The 21331-nt window shown below is 29.0% G+C and overlaps 1 protein-coding gene across 2 annotated transcripts in view; it reads right to left on the bottom strand.

The window, feature by feature from the left end:
• LOC122515441 (forkhead box protein D2-like) overlaps window positions 1-21331 on the bottom strand; it is a 126751-nt gene that overhangs the window by 55935 nt on the left and 49485 nt on the right. For both annotated transcript variants that reach the window (XM_043632807.1, XM_043632815.1), the window contains one exon: window positions 12165-12302. In XM_043632807.1, coding sequence (XP_043488742.1) covers window positions 12165-12302 — 138 coding nt within the window. The remainder of the gene's footprint in view (window positions 1-12164; window positions 12303-21331) is intronic.

Below are 21331 nucleotides of genomic sequence, written 5' to 3'. Positions count from 1 at the left end.
TTTTTTTTTTTTTTTTTTTTTTCATAATATTAATTATTTAGTTTGCAAAATATTTGTACGATATTTATTTATCGACGTATCGATGCTCGAATTTAACCAGAGATTGAACCCTGGCCACGACACCATCGATCTCGCATAAATCGATAATATATTTAAATAATATTTTCATGAGCTATTCATGATATTCACGTGTTATATAACCATATATAGAAAAAAACCTCGCTAAAAAAGAAAATAAAAATGTAATAATAAAAAATATGGTAATATCGATGGGTACCTACTCAACACGCGCACACACACACACGCGCGCACACGCACACAGATACACGCGATAACAACGGATATGAACGAAAAAAGAATTTCTTTTTTTTTCTTTTTTTTTAATAAAAAACCGCGTTAACAGTTAATCATTTTCATACTTAAAACATTACGCGAAATTAAACGGACGCGTACAAAATATCGATCGATTTGAATTTGAATTCGAATTTCGTTATTACGATAGGGGTCATATATTTGCGATGAGGAAGTCAAATTAAAATATACGACATCGTCAAATGGTTAATAATTATTTAATTAAAAAAATAATATTTAAAAAACCTCATTGTAAGACAATAAAATGATATACCGTTCATTCGTTATCAAAATAATATTTAAAAATAATAAAAAGTAATGAACAAGATTAAATTTAAATGAAAACCGAAATATATTTATTTAGAGATTTATTTATAAATATAAAAATATATATTTATATATATATAAACTATATATTTTAATAAATTATATGTTATATATATTTTATTATATTATTATATAATTATTTATGATAATATTAATGATTATATATATATTATTTATTTATATATTTATAATGATAAGAAGAGAAAGAAAAAAAAATTAAGAAATAGTCTTAGAAAATTTATGTAATGATATTATTACTATTTAATACTACCGATCAATAAACACTACCAATATTTAAATATTGTTAATAAAATATCAATAATGTCTTCATTATTAACCACAGAGGTGAATAAAAGAAAAGTTAAAAAAGGGATGATAGAAATTTAAAAAAAAATTCTTCAATTCCGTGTTAAGAAAATTTAAAGGGACGATGATATTACTGCAGAAAAAAAGCGAAAAAAAGAAAAAAAGAAAGAGAACAAAGTCATAACGAGAAAAGAATGTGTCTATCGTGGGTTTACGTAGCGTTACGACGAAATAACATTTTCCATGGTCGTTCGTTAAGTACCGTAAGAATTAAGGGCGGCTACCTTCCTTTCCAAGAGGAAAGGAAAAGTGGAAAGAAGGGAGGAAGAAGAAGAAGAAGAAGAAGAAGCACCTTTACTTGAAGATGTTACGAGCAACTACTATAAAAAGGGCTGGAGGCTTCTTATTACCACTTCATCTGCAATTAACATTTATGGACGCGAGACTGTACTCCTCAGCTACCCGGTGGAAAAACTAATTAAATCTTCCATGGCACGCCAACACCGAGGGGTAGCTACGAGACGACGAGGACAAGTCTTTGGCCGATTTCAACCCTTAAGAGCGGTCGAAAAGAAAGAGAGATAAGGATTCTCCTCTAGTTAGATTAAAAATAATCTTTTTTTCTTTTCTTTTCTTTTCTTTTCTTTTCTTTCATTGAATTAGCGTCAGTTTTTTCGATGTTGGTGCGAGGTTGGTTTCGTTCGAATAATTCATTTGTTTTTTTCTTTCTATACTTTTATTTATTTATTTTTTCTGCACATGTGAAAATAGAATTTATTTGTTCAGGAATATTCGTGAAATTTGGATTTTAACCATTCAATCGATTATAAGACAAAAGAATCTTTTTTTCTTTTCTTTTCTTTTTGAAGTTATACTTCTTTTGGCGAGTTTGGGAAAATGTAATGGGAGTGATTTTTTTCCGAGCGTCTGTAAAAACGACACCATGAAGTTTGTCGGTATTTATGACGCGCGGCAAAACGATTTCAGTTTACGGCATGAAGTTGTCTTCTTTTCTTCTTCCCATTTTTTCTCAGCGGGTCACCCATCCAAGTACCAATCGTACTCAGCGCTGCTTGACTTAAATGATCGAGCGGGAAACAATGCTACCACAGCGCCATGACCGTTGACGCATAAATAATTCGATATATCTCTTTTATATTTAGTGTGGACTGATATCTATATTTTGATACTTTTGTTTTTTTTGTTTTGTATTCTTTCTTATATATGTAAATATCGATCGATTGAAAATATGTTCCTTTCTTTTTTTTTTAAATTATTTTTGAGGTTATTGAGGTTAGTTTGTTTTGGTACGCCAAAGAAGTATAACTTCTTACGTGCGTACATAAGTACACACACCAGTTTTTTTTTTTTCTTTTCTTTTCTTTCATTGAATTAGCGTCAGTTTTTTCGATGTTGATTTCTTTCTATACTTTTATTTATTTATTTTTTCTGCACATGTGAAAATACAATTTATTTGTTCGTAGGAATATTCGTGAAATTTGGATTTTTATCATTCAATCGATTATCAGACAAAAGAATTATTTCTTTTCACCTTACAAAAGATAATTTCAATCGATTGAAACTTTAGGAAGAATCTTTCTTCAAATCCATATTTTTTCATAATTTAATCGATTATTTTTTTTATTTTCCGATGATAACAAGAATTATTATTATTATTATTATTATTAAAACTTTAACAAATATAAATTGATACAAATTGAAAACCGTTTGACGAAAGGAATAAATTAACAAATGTATAAATTTTGTTATCGTATTATTTATTGTAATCATGTTTTTTTTTTGGCTTCCCCTCTTTTTATTTAATCTATTTTCTTTTTTTTTTTTTAATTTAAATCTACGTAACGCGACAAACGGGTAAATCGATTAATTTAATTTGCATTTTGTTTTTTATTCGACGTAATTTAACAATGACCATCGATGACACGGGGGGAGGGGGGAGCGGGGGATGAGAACCAACCAGACTGTAAGTCGAATTTTTTTTTTTTTCCTATTATTAAATTAATACAAAAATACGTTTGCATATTATACATTGTTATTATCTTTCTTTCAACGTTATTTTCGATATAATAAAATATCCGACAATGGATTTAATACGACGGATATACGCAATTGAAAGTAACGTCAATCGAAATGTAATAATAAAACAGACTTGAAAATAATAAAAAATAAAATATAAAACCCCTTAGACACGTAAGTTGGTTAATATCCGTGAACAACGATCGTAATCATGTTTTTTTTTTAAGAAAAGATACCGTTGACAAAAATCATTATCGTCAAACGATTGGAGATAATGTCCCCTTTTTTTTATTTTTTATATTTTTAAACAGAACGACGATAAAAATAAGGTGAATTGCGTACCTTTAATTTTACTGACCGAACCGAAAGTGAAAGGATCAAACGATCGGCCAATTAAAGCGCACTCCTGCGAGTTATCCTTCGTAAACGAAAATAAAAAAACAAAATAAAAAAGAAAGAAAAATAGAAAAAACAAGAAGAGATGGGAAGATGGGTGGTGTTAGGGGGTACGGAGGAGAGGGGGTAGGAAGTTCCCCTTTTTTATTTTGTATTTTTTTGTTGTTCCCAAAGGATCTTATTCTTCTCTCACGAGCACCGGTCAAAGGAATATATAAATTTTAACTGCTAGCAAGCTGTGGCTCTCTTTAATGTCTCTGCCGAACAGTTTTGGTTTGAAAGTTAGTGCCTTTCCTAGTAGTACAGCAACGAGGAATCTTTCGTGAAGCTCGTAATCGTGTAATCGTTGTTTCGAGAGTGAGAAATCTTATTCTACGCGATGTTAGCGGCTTGTAATCAACAAATTCTCTCATTGTTATTGTTGTCGTTGTTGTTGTTGTTGTTATTTTGCAACGCAAGAAACGTAAATTTTCAAACGTGCTACGAGATAATCAAAAAAATCTAGGAGAGTTTCTTTTTATTCTTTTTTTACAAGATCACTCGTACGAAGTGATTTGAAAAATGATATTTAATTGCGATATTTGTTAACGCGTGTAAACGAAGAAATTTGCGGTTTATTTTTTGATGTTGGAAAAAAAAATAAAATAGACAAGAAGATTTAATATATAGATATTTTCTTTTTATTTTTCTAAATTTTCAAATTAAAAAAGAATTTTGTTAATCTCAGTTAATATTATAAATAATATATATTATAATAATAAGCAATATAATAATAATAATATAAATAATGATTTTTATATTTGATATAGTTAGTATAACTGTCTTTCTAGTTCTATGTTAATTGAAATTGATTAATAAACTACTAGGATAAAAAAAATATTAACGATATTTTTGTGGATTACAAAATAAACGACGATAAATAAAATTAATGTTTACGAACTCGAAAAAGATTGGAATTTTTGTTAATCTCAGTTAATATTATAAATAATATATATTATAATAATATAAGCAATATAATAATAATAATAATATAAATAATAAGCAAAACGTAACGTTAAATAAAAGTAATAATAAATAAAAAAAATAATAAATAAAGTAATTTCGAATAGTAAAAGTAATTTCGAGTTAAAAGAATATTTTCCAATATATTTCTAATAACCCTATAATATATTCTATATAATAATAATATATTATAATATATTCTAAATAATAATATATTCTATAATAATAATAATATATTCTAAAACCCTAAAAATTGATCTGACGGTGATCGAGATAAAACAGATCAACGACGATACTTCACACACACCTGTATATTAAAAAAGAAAATTTACAAAAAATCTGCTGATACGACTGATTTTAAATTCCTCCCCCCCCTTCTATTTTCTTTTTTCTAATATATTCTCTGAATAATTCAAGCAAATCCTCTCGAATGAACAAACATCATCGTTCTCGCATGCATTATAATATAACACGCATGTTCTTCCTAAGTCAAGAATTCCACAAACGTGTATCGAAGCGACACAAGTCTCACACGCACACACAAACACAAACACACATACTTTTTCTCTTTAGTTTAGTGGTAAACGAATACATTTGAAGAAAGATCATCTTTAAAACGCAACACGTTCGTTCGATCGTTTCAAAATAAAATGAGAGAAGATAAGACGATGGGTTAAAGGGGCAGAAAGTGGAAGGGGTAGGAGGAGGAGGGGGGTTGGAATAAGCAGACAAGAATTCTCATCTAATCGACCGGTTAATATAATATTTTTCTGGTACTTTTAATACTCGGTAAATCGTAAAACTTATATCAAAGAGAGAAAAAGATAAGAGGTTAATCATCTTTCAAGTTTGTTTATTTAGTAATAGTAGTAGTAGTAGTAAGAATATCGTGAGATAAAAGACGAGAGTTGTAAAATCAGGATTCCTTACGATTTACTGGTATTGAATATTTATTAAGAAACGAATGACAATCTTAAATCCTGGTATCAAGAAGCTGAACTAATTAAATCGTTAATTAAAAGCTGCAGGATGCGACGAGGAAAGGAAGGAAAGAGAAAAAGAGAGAGAAAGAGAGAGAGAAAGAGAGAGAGAGAGAAAGAGATGGAAACATAGAACGGTTGCTTCTGGGTATTAACCATTTCTCCGTGGAGAAGGAAATAAGACGGCAAGGCCTGTTAATTTATCGTAATCGTTCGGTGTGACTAAGTAAGTGAGCAGAGGCCTCGCAATATTCTTTATTAAAATATCCACCTCTCCTGCTTTTTCTTCCCCCTCTCTCTCTCTCTTTCTCTCTCTCTTTCTTTTTATTTTTTTTATTTTTGCAACCTTCCTCCGTCACTTTGATTCTCCACCGGTAGACCTCCGACTGATGGTATTCTGCTTTAAAGTGTAGAAAAAAAAAAAGAAATGGAATATCAAAGAAAGTAAAAAAAATTAGAAACAACACTTTGTAAAATATCGAGAGAGAAAAATAATGATTTATCAAATTTTATATTGTATTATTATTATTATTATCATTATTATTATTATTATTATTATTATTATTATTATTATTATTATAGTATTCTACTTTAGAGTGTAGAAAAAAAAAGAAACAACACTTTGTAAAATATCGAGAGAGAAAAATAATGATTTATCAAATTTTATGTATTGTATTATTATTATTATTATTATTTACTATTATTATAGTATTCTACTTTAGAATGTAGAAAAAAAAGAAACAACACTGTAAAATATCGAGAAAGAAATGAAAATTTATCAAATTTTATGTATTGTATTATTATTATTATTTATTATAATAGTATTCTACTTTAGAGTGTAGAAAAAAAAATGGAATATCAAAGAAAGTAAAAAAAAAAGAAACAACACTTAGTAAAATATCGAGAGAGAAAAATAATGATTTATCAAGTTTTATATATTGTATTGTTATTATTATTATTATTATTATTATTGATTATTTATTATATGCGTTATCTTATACATACAAAAATAGTTAGATAATTTATGCCATTTTTCCATAAAATCCACAAATAACCGAGTGATCTACGTAAAATTCCAAAATCCTCTAATGGGGAATCGTGGCAACTAATGTTCATAGATTTACACAAACAATTCAATCTATTTATATTAATTATCGTTTAACTTTCTTACTTTATTTGTCTATGAATAAATTTTATCAATTATTTTTTAAATTAACCAAAAACCGTAGACAGCTAATAAGACAACTATATTATTTATAATAATTATCTCGCAAACAATTGAAAAATTTATTATTATATTTATTTAATTATATATAATTTAATTTTCGTGTTTATTCTTTTGCTTATTTTTTGTTTTTTCATGATAAAAACTACGACAACGAATAAGCCCATTCTTCGTGCTACTCTCACCCCAAACCCTCTCTCCCTCCCCCATCCCAAGCCCCTTAGTTTCATTCTCTTACTTTCGTTCATTTTATCTCGCTGGATGTGTCAAAAATGATACTAACTATCAAGGACAGGGGAGTTAAAAGGTTTTTCGGTAGAATAAGCGACACATCCGAGTGACACACGATCGATACTAGCTCGTCCAAGCCAATCGAGCCATTCTAATCGCATCAGAAAGTGATATCTCGACTCGTTTAATCGAAGCAAGGAAAAAAAGAGGAATGGGTAGGAGGGGAGGGGGAAAAGGGCAGGAGGAAGGAACGATGACGATGAAAGTTTTTCCCCGAAAAATCACGACTTTTCCTTCTTTCCAAAACTGTGTTCTCATATGTGTACACATACATGATACATACGTGTATAACATGTATATATTCGTATGCACGTGTTTGTGTGTGTGTGAAAATATTTTCGACCCTTCGTCACTGAACTCCTTAAACGTTTTATTAATTTCTCGTTTTTTTGTGTGAATCATCATACGTTTACATCAATCACTTTCATTCAAATAATATTTATATAATAATATTTATTTATTATTTATTTTAATATTTATATATATAATAAATTTATTTATATGATAATAATATTTATTATTATTATATAAAAATTTATATAATAATTTATATAATAATTCTTAATAATAAAATAATAATAATAATAATAGTATAGAAAATTCTTGCCAAATTTACAATCCTGCACGAATAACCCTTTTAATACGAACTCGCTACGACTTAATCAATTTATTTCTAACAAATATAAAATATATAAAAATAAAAGAAAAAAAAAAGTAAATTCGACTTTTTCATTGTTTATTAGAAAAATGACGAGTGCGATAAGGGAGAGGGAGGAAAAGGGCGATTGAATCGAAGAGGCAACAGGTATTCGATAAAAGAAAATAAAAACAAGAAGAAAAAAACAAGACAAGAATAACAATATCTGATATATGAGGACGCAAAAAAAAACCGTGCCACCGAAAACAAAAAAGAAAGAAAAAGGGTGGTAAAGGGAATATTGCAGAAAGGTGCAAAGGAGGAGGAGGAGGAGGAGGAGGAGGTGGAGGGGAAGGAGGACAAGGGGTAAATAACTTTGACGATTATTTCTTTCCGGAAATTCGACGTAGCAACGAATATCGTCGAACTTCAAAGAGAGAATGAAAAAGAAGCAAAGAGAGAGAGAAAGAGAAAAACAGAAAGAGAGAGAGAAAGAGAGAGAGAGAGGAAAGGCAGTCAGCGAGAAAATTGAATACCCCGTCGAACGAGAGAGGAAGCAAATTCACTAAAGGATTTAGTAGTAGGCGTGTTTGGCAAAGGAAGTGGCTCGAAAGCCGATGTCCTTCAGCACGTGGAAGTGAACACTCGATTAAAACTGACAGTAACCGGCTGACTACTACTACTACTACAACTACCAGATTTCCACTTTGTTCCAATATTTTCGGTATCTCGTTAAAAAGCTTGTTACATCGTTGTAAATAATAATTTCAAACAAATTAGGTCAATACAGAGATAAACGAAACGTGGGGATGAGGGTGGGGGATTGGAGGGGCATCAGAGAAGGATCGAAGATGAGATCGAAAAGATTCGAACACGGTTGGGATGGAATAGGTGGTTGTTTCGGGGGTGGTTATGGGTGGAAGGGTAAAACATATATCGAAGGGTACGTACACAAAAACACGTTGTTATGCGAACCAGTGGAGAGAAGCAACGTGGTATATAACTCGAGCCAAGCTTTTCATCCAGGTCATATGTATACTACCCCACCTATCGATATATATATACCTGATAACGAGAGTTGCAAAAAAAAAAAAGAAAGTAAGCGAGTGAGTGAGTGAGAGAGACTGAGTGGAGGGAATGAGGAAAAAAAGGTATAAAAAAAAAGGAAAAAAAAAATGAAAGAATAACACTCACACGAAAGTATCAGTGCACAGGACGATGCACCCAACCCCCGAAATGGATATTGAAACGTACCTATATTTGGTGAGAGAATGGTAAAGTATACCGGATATTGAAATATGTTTTCCACGAGCGCGTGTTTTTCGATCGATGAGATTTGTAGTCGGAACGGGCCAAACAAATCACTGACTACCGACCCTGAGTGGCTACTATTGCTACTATTACTATTACTACTACTACTACTATTACTACTACTGGATACTACTACTATTATTACTACGTCATTCGAAACTATTCTATGGCGAAAGAGAATATTGAAAATTTTGTGAAGATGCTGGTGGAAGTACTGCGTGGTGGATCTGATTTACGTTTTTGTTTCAATTGATGAAATGTATTTTTGGGGAGGATGTATTTTAGATGTGAAATATTAAATACGTGATTATCTTTTCTTTTCCTTTTTTCTTTTTTTTTTTTTTTCATTGATTCGAAACAAATCTAATAAAAATAATGGTGTTCGTCGATTAAGTAAATGTATTATGTTTAATAAATTCATTCGGATTTATATTATATGTATCTTAATTGTTTGATATTATTTTTTATATAAATATATATTTGTAAATAAATAATATAAAAAATATATTATTTTATAATTAATAATATATTATATTTTATAATAATATAAAAATATATAAATATTCCTATTTATACATCGACACGAATGTTTCCGGGTAACCCAATGAAATGATTTTAACTTTAATTCATACACATTTATATAAATACACTTTTCTAATATAATATACGCATAACTATATTATATATCATCTTAATTCGTTATATATTAATTTTTCGACAAATTTTCTAAACAAATGATAAAAATCTAATATGAATAAAATCATGAAAAATTTGTATAATTAATCATAAAAACTCGTATTCATTAACATACATATGTTCCTATAATTATGAAAGTGTTCCTAAATCATATATAAATATTTAAAAAGAATAACATTTGAACATTAAATAAATACTATATAATATTGAAATAACAAACATTATCTAACTATTCATTATTAACAATATATCGTTCAAATTACATTGAATTAATTCACTTTCAAATAATATGATATAAAATAACTAATAAAATCATTTTTCCTTTAATTTTAATCTTAAACCAATTTCATAATTATGATCACACATATATACTTAACAAAATAAAACATATCTAAATAAACATAATATGTTAATCCGTTAATCATACAAGGAACAAATTACTCGCGGATCCGTCTAGGATCAGGTGCAAGTGTTCAAGCAAGCAAGCAAGCAAGTAGACAGAGTCACCTGACGAAATCCCTAACGTTAGTGTTAGATGATAGTAGTGGTTCAGGGGTAGGGGGGGGGGTTGTCCTTGGGAGATTTGTGGACACGAAGATGAGTATAGCTCGTAGGCTTAGTCCGTGCAAACGCGCAAGTCGATCTGGTAGCTGGATTTGCGGGATCGATGGACCGGAAGCATGCAATGAGAGAACGGGGGGGTGGGGGGGAACAGGAATCGGCAGGAATAGAGCAAGTGTGAGAATGAATAAGAGAGAGAGAGAGATAGATGGATCGATATCTCGCGTATAGTCCTCTAAACTAGTAGCTGCCTATCCTACACACAATACACCTATCCACCCACGTGTACACACGCGTACATAAATATACACCCCCGACATGTGTGTATAGGTGCCAACACGTGGCACCGAGGTGGTTCCTCCTATAAGCTGAAGATCAATGCATCGAAATTAACAGTTGCTTCCGATTTAGTAAGATGCACGATTTGAAACGGGAATCCTCGGTTCAACGACAAATGGACAACAACTTACATATCCCCCTATCTTTGTTTGTTGTTATAATCCAACATTTCGTATAATTGTTGGCTTATTAATTAATAAATTAACTTAAGATATGTGTTATACGCGGGTTAGTAATCAGTGATCACGATTTTTGTAGTCTTTGTATATATTGTTTAATTATACGAAGCTTGTTTAATTATACAACCTTTGTTTGTTGTTATAACCCAACATTTCGTATAATTGGTGACTTGTTAATTAATAAATTAACTTAAGATATGTGTTATACGCGGGTTAGTAATCAGTGATCACGATTTTGTAGTCTTTGTATATATTGTTTAATTATACGAAGCTTGTTTAATTATACAACCTTTGTTTGTTGTTATAACCCAACATTTCGTATAATTGTTGGCTTATTAATTAATAAATTAACTTAAGATATGTGTTATACGCGGGTTAGTAATCAGTGATCACGATTTTTGTAGTCTTTGTATATATTGTTTAATTATACGAAGCTTGACATTTTTTTATTTCGAATGTAATGGTTTGTTTTTATTTTTTTAATCAAGCATAAATTTGTAAAAATGTGCGTAATCGTATTTTGTTTTATATATATGTATATAGGAACAAGTTATAATGAAAATAATATGAAAGAATATTATTATAACAAATGTGAATAATGCGATGTGCATCACCCATTGTTAGAATATTAAAAGTATCAAATTTATTTGCACTCGATGGATCAAATAGAAATTAAAAGTAAAATAATCTAAAACGTATGTAAAATCGATGAAAAATATATAAATTAATTCTTTTTTTTTTCTTTTTTTTTCAAAGTAATCGAATATTCGATTTAACAATTTAAAATCATACGATTATTCTTCGAAGTATAGAGAAAGAGAAGAAAAAAAAAAAGAAAACACAGAAAAAAAATGGCGGAACAACGAAAACATTATTTTTGATCCATCGCGTATTATTTATTTTTGTTTTTAAATTTAACGATTAAACCGTACGTTAATAAATTTATCGAAGAATAAGAATAAGAATAAGAATAATAAGAATAAGTCTTTGAATGATGCGAGATATCTAATTGTATTATTTAAAAAAAATATTAATAAGCAATGATCGATGGAATTTAAATAAAAAAATTCATGTATTAACCCTTTGCACTCGAAACCTTTTTCGCTTGCTTTCGGCCAAATTAAGTAGACATTTTACGGGTACTTTAAAAACATTTATAAACAAACAATCGTATAAAAATAATAAAATATCATCAGTTTATTCATATATATATCGAAAAAAAACAAACTTTGATAAATACTACACTCGTGTAATTAATTTTGTTTGAGTTGACACTTGAAATCGGCCGGGTGCAAAGGGTTCGCAAAGGGTTAAGTCATTAAGTATGATAACGTGTCGAATTTTGAAATGAATTTTATTCGAAATGATCGGACGTTTCATACTTAATGATCCAATACGTAATATTTATTAACGAAATTCGGGAAATAAGAAGATGAAGATGAAGAAGAAGAATAAGAAGAATAAGAATAAGAATAAGAAGAATAAGAAGAATGAGATATATTTTGGTGGGTGGTAATAAGGCCTACCTTGGTCGAATACAAGGCAGCGGGTGGTCTTGGCAGCGAGTCCCGGGGGCAGAGCGAACCTGTAGGCCGGGCCCAGCGACAGCCCCAGCCCCAGACCGAGCGCCTCCGCGCCGCATCGGCCCCCGAACACAGGCCCCACTAGAATCACCCACATAATATTAATGGTCATCTATATGTTTAACGTAACAACTTCCAATACTTATTTTTCAAATAGACAACAAGAGAAAGAGATATTATTATTATTATTATTATTATTATTATTATTGTTGTTGTTGTGTTATTATTATTATTATTAATTAATTAATTTATTTATTTATTTATATATTATTAATAATTTATTATTAATAAAATATTATTATTTATTATTATTAATAATAAATTAATAATTATTAATTTATTTATTTATTATTAATCAATACAAAAATAATTATTGTAGGATTATTTCATGCATATTAATGAAGATTAGAATTTTCTTGGTTAATTTTTTTTTCTCTTTTGTTTAATTCTCTCTTTTTCTTTCTCTCTCGCTCTCTCTCTCTCTCTCTCTATCTCTTTCTCTCTCCCACCCCCTATTTTCATCTTTCTCTGTTAATTTTTTTTATTGTTCGTTGTATCGGACGTAATCAGGAAGCGCAGTTGTATTTTTAATCATAAGAATCGTTCGTATAATTAATTTATTTTTTTCTTTTTTAAATGAAATTATTTTCTTTCGTATCGTCCCATTATCTTTTCAAAAAAAAAAAAAATGATTTGTTAAAACAAAATTTAAATATTATTTTTATAATAAATCGATCATCGTTACGAATATTATTTTAATCGAATTAATTGATATAAATATAATATAATATATTTCATTAAAATCGAACAAATTCCAATCCTCCCCCCCAGCCCCCCCTTAATGTATAATCAATATGAAAAATTTGATAAAAAAATTTGCGTTCCGTTCTGCGCTTCCTGCTATAGTCAATGCATAAACAGAGAACGACGATCATGCACATCGTGAAACGTTATAAGATATATTTGATTTATTTTCGAGAAGAAAAAAAAAAAGAAAAACTAGATTAGTTTGGAAAGTATAGTTCGATCGTTAGCAGGTTTTAAAAAGGATTACGATTAATTATTATTATTATTATTATTATTATTATTATTCGTACAGCGTATATGAGACGTTTATACATAAAAAAAAAAAAAAAAAAAACCTAATTATTCTGTTCGTTCAAACGAATGCCTGATAATAATAATAATGATCGTGAAATATTGCAACGAATTAAAATAAAATCCCATACCGAGTAAATAATTCAAGAAGAAGAGAGAAAAAATAACGAGGAAGATCAAAAAAAAAAAATAAAATAAAAGGAGTGAGAACAGTGGAGGGGGAGGAGGGGGTGAGAGGGGGAAGATATTATCTCGAAGAACACGAGATCGACTGTCCTCTTCTCATGTTTCCCCTCCCCCTCCTACTCCTCCTCCTCCTCTCACCCTTCTTCTGATCTCATAGTAATCGTTTTGATCTCTCGATAAGCCGACGGGATCATCATTATGATGTCAGCGTAATATTCATGTCATTAAGAGATAACTCGTCTCTGAGTTTATGCTTTTTTAGTTTCGAATCGGCACGTGCCTACTCGAAAAATTGAAAGACCGTTCCTGCCGATATCAACTATCAACCACCACCCTTCATCGAAACCCTTTTTTTTTTTTTAATATATATTAACACCACTCTTGGTTCGATCATTTTTATTTTTTATGATTTTTTTCTCTGTATTAATATTAAGTTTATCGAAAAGTTTGTAAAGATTTATAATAATCGTATTACTCGATATTTCTTACTTTATTTTTTCTTATTTTTTTTTAATGTCATATTTAAATATCAAAAAATTGTTGCTACTTTGAGTTTTACTTAAATTTGTATCAAGATTTTCGTACCGTTGCAAAAGAAACAACAAATTCGAATAAATATATAAAAAATATATTTTTTCTTATTTTTTTATTATGTCATATTTAAATATCAAAAAAGTGTTGCTATTTTGAGTTTTACTTAAATTTGTATCAAGATTTTCGTACCGTTGCAAAAGAAACAACAATTCGAATAATTATATAAAATATATATTTATTTTTATTTTTGTTATTAATGTCATATTTAAATATCAAAAAAATGTTGCTATTTTGAGTTTTACTTAAATTTGTATCAAGATTTTCGTACCGTTGCAAAAGAAACAACAAATTCGAATAAATATATATAAAAATATATATTTATTCTTATTTTTTTTTTAATGTCATATTTAAATATCAAAAAAATGTTGCTACTTTGAGTTTTACTTAAATTTGTATCAAGATTTTCGTACCGTTGCAAAAGAAACAACAAATTCGAATAAATATTATAAAATATATTTATCTTATTTTTTTTATTAATGTCATATTTAAATATCAAAAAAGTGTTGCTATTTTGAGTTTTACTTAAATTTGTATCAAGATTTTCGTACCGTTGCAAAAAGAAACAAATTCGAATAATATATATAAAAATATATTTATTCTTATTTTTTTATTAATGTCATATTTAAATATCAAAAAAATGTTGCTATTTTGAGTTTTACTTAAATTTGTATCAAGATTTTCGTACCGTTGCAAAAGAAACAACAAATTCGAATAAAATATCTTTTTCTTGCATACATTTTTTTATAAATAACAATTGACATTTTTATCGTTAGGCAAAATAAAAATCATTTGAATAAAAAACAAAGAATAACAAAATCGGCGCGTACTACTTCATACGAACAACTTAATATTTTGTTATTTATTATATTTCTAATAAAAAAAAAAAAAAAAGTAATAATAATAAAATAATAATAAAATACCGAGTATAAAATCTAATTTTTTTTTATGAAATAACGACAGAAAAACTTTATCGCAACGCGTTCGCATTTGAATAATATCCAAAGAAACAAAATATGGATTAAGTGGCCCAAAAAAACAAAATAACAAAAAAAAATATAAAAGAAAGAAAAGGTTGAATTTCCACCTACACGTTTTAAAGATCTCAAATACGTACATACACACATACATAATATATATACACGTTCCAAGAAGCTTTATTATACTTAGATAGGTAAAAGAACGTTTATATAGGAAAGGAGTGAGAAAATAAAATAATAAAAAAAAAAAAGAAAAAAAAAGAGTATGGTTAGATACAATGCTGACAAGAGCCCCCATAATCTAAATTCATGTCCGTCGGATCCCTCGGAGGATAAGTATTTACGCGTAGCATAATGCCAGAGGCTTAACATACTTTTTTAAATTGCGCCTTTGAGATGCAGAACGAACAGATCTGAAATTCTCTCTCTCTCTCTCTCTCTCTCACTCTCTCACTCTCTGACTCTCTCTTTCATTCTTTTCATTTCTTTCTTTTCAATTTTTTTACTCGACGTTTTGCCTTTAGTAGCTTACACGCTGATTAAGACACCCGATACAATTAGGCGCCGAAAAGAAGCACAAAAGATGGCTTTGAGAAGATGAGGGTGGTAGTAGGAAAAAGGGAGGAGGGGTGATAGTATAAGGGGGGTCGAGTGGGGGGGAGGGGGGAAGCAAAGCCGCGGGCATTCTACGTGCCTACGGTGAGATCGACTATAACGGGTGTCCCAGTTGAAAAAGAAAGAAAAAAAACGGGAAAGAAAGAAACAAACCAAAAAAAAAGAATAAAAAAAAAGAAATAGGAAAGAAAAGAAATGGCAAACGACTTCTAGAAAGGCCCCCCATTACTATAACTTACGAACGAGTAGTAACTCTCGACGTGTATAAACAAGAAATACGGTTTTCTCTGGTAAAACTTATTCCAAGATAAAACGACTTGATCGACGTGAACGATCACTTCCGTTCTACTATATAACTACGTTCATGTCTCTTTATATATATATATATATACATATATATTATATATATTTTACGTTCAAAGTCAACAACGATCGACGTTTCGGTTTAGGTAGATTCAAGTTTGATCGGAAAACATGTCGACGTTTATTAGCTTTTTTTCAATTCACTATAACACCGTGTCTCTTTCTCTTACACACACATACACATACATGGATAGTATGTTTGATCATCGATCGACCATGACGACACATCAAGTTACATACACATCATCATACTTGTCTCTATCGCAAACTCGATATAAACGATGAACCAAAACCCGTATGGAAAATATTCAACTTTTGCATCGTTCAAATCTTTGATTATTATTCTTCTTCTGCTTCTTCTTCTTCTTCTTATGGTCATCATAGTCTTAGTCGTCAACTTTGTCGTGCTATTATTATTATTATTATTATTATTTTTATTACTTTTACGTTGTAGTATCTTCAAAGATATTTCATTTAAAACTCGAATACTCTACTGCATTCCATAGTTTATTATTGTAATTATCTAACAGAAAGATAACGGCTCGTTAAATATGTCTACTAAGTTTTTATAAATTGTATTGAAAGTAAGTTTGCGAGAGAGAGAGAGAGAGAGAGAGAGAGAAAAATAGGGAAAGAATGATAGAGATAGAAATAGAAAGGTACTATGTTCTCTTCGATAAACAGTGACAGCTGGCACACATCGGGAGTGAATATTGGAAAATCGAAGAAGAAACCTACGTTCGTTCGTTCGTTTCTTTCTTTCTTTCTTTTCTTTTCTTTTCTTTTCGTTTAACGAGCAACGACGAGCAACAAACTCGGATTTTACGCTAACGGATTTTAGTTATTAGCTTTATTACCAGCTCGTTTAAAATCTCAAAGGGAAAAAATGATTAGCTCGTAAATAAGTTTAAAAACCGTGCTCGACGTACACGACGGTATGTGTGTGTGTCTGTGTGTGTGTGTGCGTGGCGTTGTAAAAACCATTTTGCAAGCGATGGACAATTGTTTTTATCGGAAATTTGTCTTTTCTTTCTTCGAAAACTAACGTAAGTTAGTGTAACAACGAGTAAGATTTTTTAAAATGTTTATTATCTTAACTCGAAAGATTGGAATTTTTTGCAAACACACCGATCAATTTTTACGTAAAGATTTTTCGTTATCCTATTAATTATTAAAAAACACATTTATTATTATTATTATTTTATCTTATCGTTTGAAGTTCCTCCATTGTCATTTCATTCTTATAATATTTTATTATTGGAATTTTTGCAAACACACTGATCAATTTTACGTAAAGATTTTTCGTTATCCTATTAATTATTAAACACATTTATTATTATTATTATTATTATTATTATTTTATTATTATTATTATTATTTTATCTTATCGTTTAACGTTCCTCCATTTGTTGTTTCATTTCTTATAACATTTTAATATATTCATAATCACTTTAATTATTCTAATATCATTATTAATAATTATGATTCTACGAGAAAAGAAAAACGTTAGCAAAAGTTTGGATTTTATATTCGTAAATATTAAAAAAAAGTATTTATTACCTCGTTACAATTATTCGATTTCACTATACTCAATACGATTTTATTTGATTTGTTCATTAGTTTTAAAATTTTCTATAAAGTATATTTATTCAAATAAACAAATTTCTACTTTTGATTATTTCAAAAAGGGAAAATTAATTTTCTTTCGTAACAAATATATTCAAATGAATTTATTTATTCGAAAACATTAATCCGATAATGTAGACGGATAGTTTCTTCATCGTTGTAACAGAAAACGTTAGCGTGTATATAATGTTAACTGTAATTATAATATTACAAGGACACATCACTCGATAGATAGGCAAGGCAAGGGATGACAAGGTAGGGCAGGGAAGGGCAGGGAAGGGAAGGGTAGGGCAGGGTTGGTCCGGACCGGACCGGACCGGACCATACGTCAATTACACGATTTCAAGCGAAATATCGTAATACGAGGAATCCGAATACTAAATTAATTAATTTACTCGAAATCGTTTTGCGAATGAATTAATGATTCTCGCAGATACATTCCCGCAGAAATTAGTAGCGCTAAATAATATAATAACAATAATAATAATAATAATTATTATTATAATAATAACAACACAAAAACAATAATAATAATAAGGACAAGAAGAACAACAACAACAATCATCATCGTCGAGTATGGCAACAATAACGATGATAATGATAACGATGAAATAATCGTTTCCCGTTTAAATTTCGAGTCACATTGGGAGAATAATTGTAAATATAGATGATCGAGTTGATCCTGACGATAATTACTTCGAACCGATCAAAAATTTAAACGATATAGTTAATTTAACGTAAACGACGATATCGACGAATATTGAGGATAGAAAACGAGAGAAAGAGAGAGAAAGAATAATTGTAGATTGAAATAATCGTATTTGAAAAAAATACGGGACACCTTGTAGACGAGAAATGATTTTTATAAGCGTGCGCAACGAATCGCACCTGTTTGAGTTGACAGACTATTAATTACAACTACTGCAGGTTCTTTTTTCAATTTTGTTGGCATAACTAAATATTATTCTAGAACTAGGCTACCAGTGATACACGTTTTATATATATATATATAATAATAATAATATAAAAATATATATTTAATAATAAATATATAAATATATAAAATATTTAATAATAAATAAATAAATATATAAAATAATATAAATATATATAAGATACAAAATATTATATTATTATATAAGATATATAATATATTATTATATTAGTAATTAATATATTATTATATTATATATAAGATATAAAATATAATATTATTATTTTTTTGTATCTTTTTTTATTTTATTTTTTGTACTTGTTCTTTATCGTTTGTCGTATAATCAATACGTTTTTTTTTAAATTATTTGATCAAAATGTTTGAGTGTTCGTTGATCAAACACTAAAATGATACGCATTCGAATGACTCTCGTTTAGAATACTCTCATTTTAGAAAATCGTTACTTATATTTGAAGATTATCATGAAATAAGATCTCGTTTTATATGAAACGTAGAATAAACGACGTTTATCGTGCTCTAACTTGACTCTAATCGTTCTTTACGAAGGAGAACATGGCAAACGGGGACAATCTGCTATCTCTTTAAACACGACTAACGCATCTTAATTAAGAAAAAGAAAAAGAAACAAAAACCCATAAAAAAATGATGACGTTTTGTTAACTATAAATATAAGGATACTCGTAAAATTAACGTTAAGCCGCCACATTTATACACGGTGCTCGAAAAATCGCAAACCTATTTAATGTACCTACACATATATAAACGAATTCTCACATATGCGTAGGTATTTACATTTACAACTTAGGCGAATGGCATATTTAAAGAAATCTTTTTCTTTTTCTATCGTTCGAGTTTTAATTGGATTATCCTCGCTAAAATTATTCTCGTTAATTTTTCGAAGGTCATTTTAATATTTGGAAGATCGATGAGACTGGTTTAGAAAAATTTGGCTTTCTGAAAAAATCGATCGAAAAAATAGTTACGAAAGATTTATTTATTTATCGTTTAAATATCAACGTAATTATTTTTTAAGAATCATAAATGGTTCATTTAAATTCACATTTACACCGAGATACGTAATTGTATTTGTTTATAATTACCTTTATATATATTTATATTAAATATTATATTAATATAATATTAAATATATTATATTATAAATTAATATAAATTATTATAAATTAAATATATTTATACATATATTTTATATAGATATAAACTTATATACAAACGTTAGCTTCTATTTCGATTTAAATAAAAAAATTATTAACAATGCATTATATTATATTTAAATAAAATCTATCTATTATAAACAATCTAACAAAAAAAGTATATAATAATCGAGACAAAATATAGAGTAAAATTCAAATAAATAATATTCAATCAAATATAGTAACTTCGTTAACTATAAAATAATAAGTTAAACTTATTACGTACGAGTAAGTATACAAAGCAAAACAAAAGTTGAGAGTAAGTTAATACTTGAAATAAATAAATACGACTGTCTTAACTCTCCCCGAAAAAGGCGAAATCGCTTCTTCTTCTTTTACTTCTTTTTCTTCGAGATACGAAATAAAAGGGAAAAGAAAAATAATTTAAAACAAAAAAAAACAAACAAACAAACAAACATATCTCGATAGAGATGTCTCGTTCCCCACGTAACGTTGAAACATTTTTTTTTCTTTCTTGCCGCGAGTATCGCCACCGAGAGTTAAACTAATCGATAATCGATGGATAGAATTTTCTTTTGATCAATAGTTACAAACGATAGATAAATAACGAGGAGTAACACACCAAGAGAAATAAACAAACCAAAAAAACAAAAAACAAATATAACCTCAATAACCTCAAAAATAACTTTAGAAAAAAAAAAGAAAGGAACATATTTTCAATCGATCGATAGATTACATATAAGAAAGAATACAAAACAAACACAAAAAACAAAAAATATCAAAATATAGATATCAGTCCATACTAATATAAAAGAAATATATCGAATTATTTTATGCGTCAACGGTCATGGCGCTGTGGTAGCATTGTTTCCCGCTCGATCATTTAAGTAAAGCAGCGCTGAGTACGATTAGTACTTGGATGGGTGACCCGCTTGAAAAAAATTGGAAAAAGGAAAAGGAGACAACTTCATACCGTAAACTTGAAATCGTTTTGCCGCGCGTCGTAAATACCGACAAACTTCATGGTGTCGTTTTTACAGACGCTCGGAAAAAAATCACTCCCATTACATTTTCCCAAACGCGCCAAAAGTATAACTTCAAAAAGAAAGAGAAAAAAAATTAAGTAGGTAGTAAGGTAAATAATAAAAAATAAGTAATAAAAAAATAAAGAAATGGTTGCTACCATCTTCCGTATCATCGGTGTAGATCGTAGATAGGTCGTAGATCGTAGCAAAGGATCTACATGAATGAACGTACCCATCCGAAGGATAAAAGACCACACGATAAATACAAATAAAATAAAATAAAATAAATCAAGAAATCAAGAGAGAAATCAATAGGGAAAGAAAGAGACAGAGAAAGATAAAGAAAGAGACAGATAGACTACCATAAAAGGAAGATCAAGGAGAAGAGTATCTCATGCGATAGCACTGATCGCGTCCGCACAGCTGACAGTCGATCTTTGCGATCTTAATCTGGTCGGGTTGTTCGCAAGAAGGCGAAACTCTGCTACAGTTTGCGAAA

The sequence above is a fragment of the Polistes fuscatus genome, unplaced genomic scaffold, assembly GCF_010416935.1.
Source record: "Polistes fuscatus isolate 324 unplaced genomic scaffold, CU_Pfus_HIC Scaffold1, whole genome shotgun sequence".
Taxonomy (NCBI): domain Eukaryota; kingdom Metazoa; phylum Arthropoda; class Insecta; order Hymenoptera; family Vespidae; genus Polistes; species Polistes fuscatus.
This window is presented reverse-complemented; position numbering and strand designations above follow the sequence as displayed.